Source organism: Phocoena phocoena, chromosome 11 (genome assembly GCF_963924675.1).
Source record: "Phocoena phocoena chromosome 11, mPhoPho1.1, whole genome shotgun sequence".
NCBI classification, from domain to species: Eukaryota; Metazoa; Chordata; class Mammalia; order Artiodactyla; family Phocoenidae; genus Phocoena; species Phocoena phocoena.
The window spans coordinates 90962724-90966265 of record NC_089229.1 but is presented as its reverse complement, the minus strand read 5'-3'; the positions used below and the strand labels follow the sequence as shown (position 1 = coordinate 90966265).

Genomic DNA, 3542 nt, shown 5'->3' with positions numbered 1-3542 from the left:
ACTCTGCACTTCCAATGCAAGTGGCGCGGGTTCAATCCCTGGTGGAGGAGCTAAGATCCCACATGCTGCACGGCAGCCAAGGAAAAGAGTTTGGGAGCAGGAAAATCATATGACTGATCATCTATGATGTTTGAAAATCCTGGAAAACGTATAATAGGAAGCAGTGACTCACTGATCCCAAGGTAGAGAGAGTCTAGACAAGTTATGGGTGAGTGAGTGTCTTCTAGCGTTTGTTCTTCCTATGCACTTATGCTTCTAATCAACATTAGAACACGATTAGCAGAATCTACTGCTCTGGGCTAGGTGGGCCTTGATTGAACTATTTCAGGATTTTCCCAGAATAAATCAGACTCACAAGTATCCAACCAGAAGTTTATTATGGAATAGTCACACATCTTAACTTCCCTTTGACCTTCACTCCACTGCACTTTCATTACTTTTCAACTGGGGGCAGGAAAGAGGAGTACAGCCAGACAAGAACATTTAAGGAACAGTTAAACAATTCGTATGTGTCTATATAGTTCAGTGATACTACTGCAAGGGAATACAAAACCAGGCACCAGGCTCTGGAAAGAAACTTTTTCCAATCTCATTTGGCCCCTGGGCGCTGCCGGAAATAACGATTGTAGGCAGCATTGTATCCATAAACCAAGGCATAGCGTTCGCAAAGTTTGAAGTCATCACAAGCTTCCCTGTTGATCTCATATGCAGGTTTGCTGTGTTCTCGGATTCTAGAAAGTGAAAGAAAAGAGGCCCAAATTGAGAGGCATAAAGAAAGTGGAGAAATGAGAAAAAGGAAAAGAAAAAAAAAAGAATAAGAAAATATCGTAGAGAGATCTCATTCATCCCCCAATATGAAGAGATACTTGTAGAACAGGGAGGAAAGGTGGAACAGGGATTTTCTTTTTTAATGGAAATAGAAAATTTCTCTCTGTCCTCCTTTTCCTTCTCCCTCCCTCTCCTTTCCGGGCCTTTCACAAAATAGTCTTCTAGAAATTCAGTTGTTTTCTGTACATTGTTTTTAAATTCTTTGATTTGGGAATATAATTAGAAATAATATATATGATGGAAAAAAACCCATTTCTCACTCCATTCAGATCTGGGAAAGATGACCCCTCCCCCATCAAGTTTTGTCACCTACCTCTCTTGGGCTTTCACCCTCCATCTCTGTTGCGGGGATATAAAGATATTAGCATTTCTCCTGTTAATGAAGGGATCTTAAAACAGAAAATAAATGCAGTCTTAGGGAGACAGGTATTGAAAATATTTCCATGAATATTCTCTGACAAAAACATATTTGAAAGCTCATTCATTCATGCATTGCTTGTAACTAGAGATCTGCGAAAATTAAATGGGTAGATAGAGCAGATTTCATAAACTACCTGATCGAATACCTGATCTTGGTATTCCTACTCACTGTGTTTTTTATTCCTGTGAGGAGAAATTCTCCCTGTCCTGAGGCCTTGTTGAGCATAATTTTAGATTTCCAGTAAATGAACAGTTTAAGCGTCATAAAAATAATGAACAAATTAAAGATGAGAGCGATATGCTATTTATTCCTATACTCAGTCTTTATAAGTTGACATTTGATAGCATCCAACTGCTGATGCCTGTGGTCTCCCAGCAGACTCGGCCTCCAATTCTGTACTTTGTCATTACTCCTGTTTTCCATCTGTGTGGTTGTTGTGGTACCAACTTAAAATTTCCAAATGAGATTTTATGGCTCCTAAGTATGTTGAAAGCATACTTGCCATCTTACACTATTTCAAACTTAAAAAATTGCTCAGCTGGTGATTTTTATAGTTGAATTTTTAAATTTACTTTAGTTTTCCAAAAGAGATCCTCTTTTCCCTCCCTGTTAAATATATTACCTTTTTGTCTATTTAAGAATTGGGAGAGATTCCTCAATACATGAGATTTCAATAAGGAAGTCAAATATTCACTTACTGATTTCATAGGATTCCATGCTTTCGTGAGATTCTGGAATTTAAAAAAAAGACCCATTTTACTGTTACCTTTCACACACCACAACAGTCTAAATACAGGGAAGGGAGGGGAGGGAAGAACCCAAAAGATGGGAGAAATATATTTAGCAGTGTGGTTATTACAAATTTCAGGCATTTAGGATTTATGAGTTGTTTCTCTAGCTCTGTCCTTGCTGGGATATCTCTACTCTTTAGTTTTTCCGGTGTTGAAGGAGCTGGTGCCCGTGGTATTGCCTAAAATTTCCCAGGGGCTATGAAGTCTTTAGTCTTGAGAAATAAGACAATTTAAGCGCTGCACACAACGCTCCAAAGAGCCTTCCTTGATTAATTTGGGACCTCTCTGAAAGCAAGGCCAAGGAAGGGACAAAGGGCCTAGAAAACAGGCAAGTTTCTCCAAGCAGGCTGGGCAGATGCCTCAGCTTGGCTTTCCAAAGACAAGTGTCTAAGAGGTTCTGAAAGCCTCTTAAGAACCTGTGTTAAATTGACAGTCACAGAAACCACCGGCTTCGGCTGACATCTCACACTGGGCACAATGCCAGCTCAGAGAAAGAACTCAGCTGATGCCAAAGCAACAGTTTCCTTCTTTCTACCACTCTCCTGGGCACAGCAGGTAAATCTGGCAATAAGAAGCTCACGTTTGCAAGCCAGTGAATATGCTTGAAAAGTTAAAAACAAGGTGAAGAAACCAAATATTCTGACACAGAAAACTGGTGAATAATTTCAAAAGGAGGAAGCAAAATACAGATGGTTATTAATATAATTGAGCTCAGGAATACCTGGAATACCCAGATAATTGAAGCATAAGACTGAACGATCTAAAAATAATTTTGTTTCAGATTTCCTTTCATTAGCTTTGAACACACACAGAGATATTTAACAACACACAGAAACCAAGCAAAATTTGTCTTTTAGCAATAGAAATGAAGAAATCGATTTTTCTCTGAGGTTCTTTAAATGTAAAACTTTACTTTTAAATTCATCCACTGAAGAAATATCGGAAGTTCGTGAGACTGTCTTGCTGTTAGAGAGAGCTATACATAAAACTTGATGTGAAAACTGAATCTCTTAAAGGTGAGTGATTCAGCCGATACCCTTAACCAACTGTTATCAAAGTCTAAACAAACATCCTTAAAAAAATGAGAGCTCAGGGGCTGGGAAGTTGATATCTTCTTTCTGAGACAGCAGAATTTCCAAGTGTAGAGTGACTTACCATAGAAAGAACTTGCCTGCTAAGTTACTTACAATAGTCCGGATATTGAGGATATAAAAAAGACTCGATGGAACAGGTCAGTGTGCAAAGGGCTTGGGAAATGTTAAATTCATAGTCCTCTAAGATTATAATAGAGAAAGGGGGAAGAAAAGGAGGAGGGAGAGGAAAAATCCATGTAAACTGAAGTCAGAGGCAGAAAAGAAAAAAACAAAGAAATGGCAGGAGAAAGTTCTCACCATAACAGAGAGCTGCCACAGCCAAGGCAGCCAGGATGGAGAGAAGGAGTAGACTCCTCATGGTGTCTCCGGGTCGCTCTCACTGTCTTGTGAAGCAGCGGTGGAGAGAGA

The 3542-nt window shown here is 39.3% G+C and overlaps 1 protein-coding gene across 1 annotated transcript; it reads right to left on the bottom strand.

The window, feature by feature from the left end:
- Positions 1–355: 355 nt before the first annotated feature.
- MGP (matrix Gla protein) lies at positions 356–3542 on the bottom strand. Its single transcript, XM_065887446.1, has 4 exons — positions 3432–3542; positions 1948–1980; positions 1142–1217; positions 356–731 (listed from the first exon to the last, which is right to left on the bottom strand). Exons 1-4 carry the CDS (start codon positions 3490–3492, stop codon positions 590–592), a joined length of 312 nt encoding a protein of 103 aa, XP_065743518.1. The 5' UTR covers positions 3493–3542; the 3' UTR covers positions 356–589.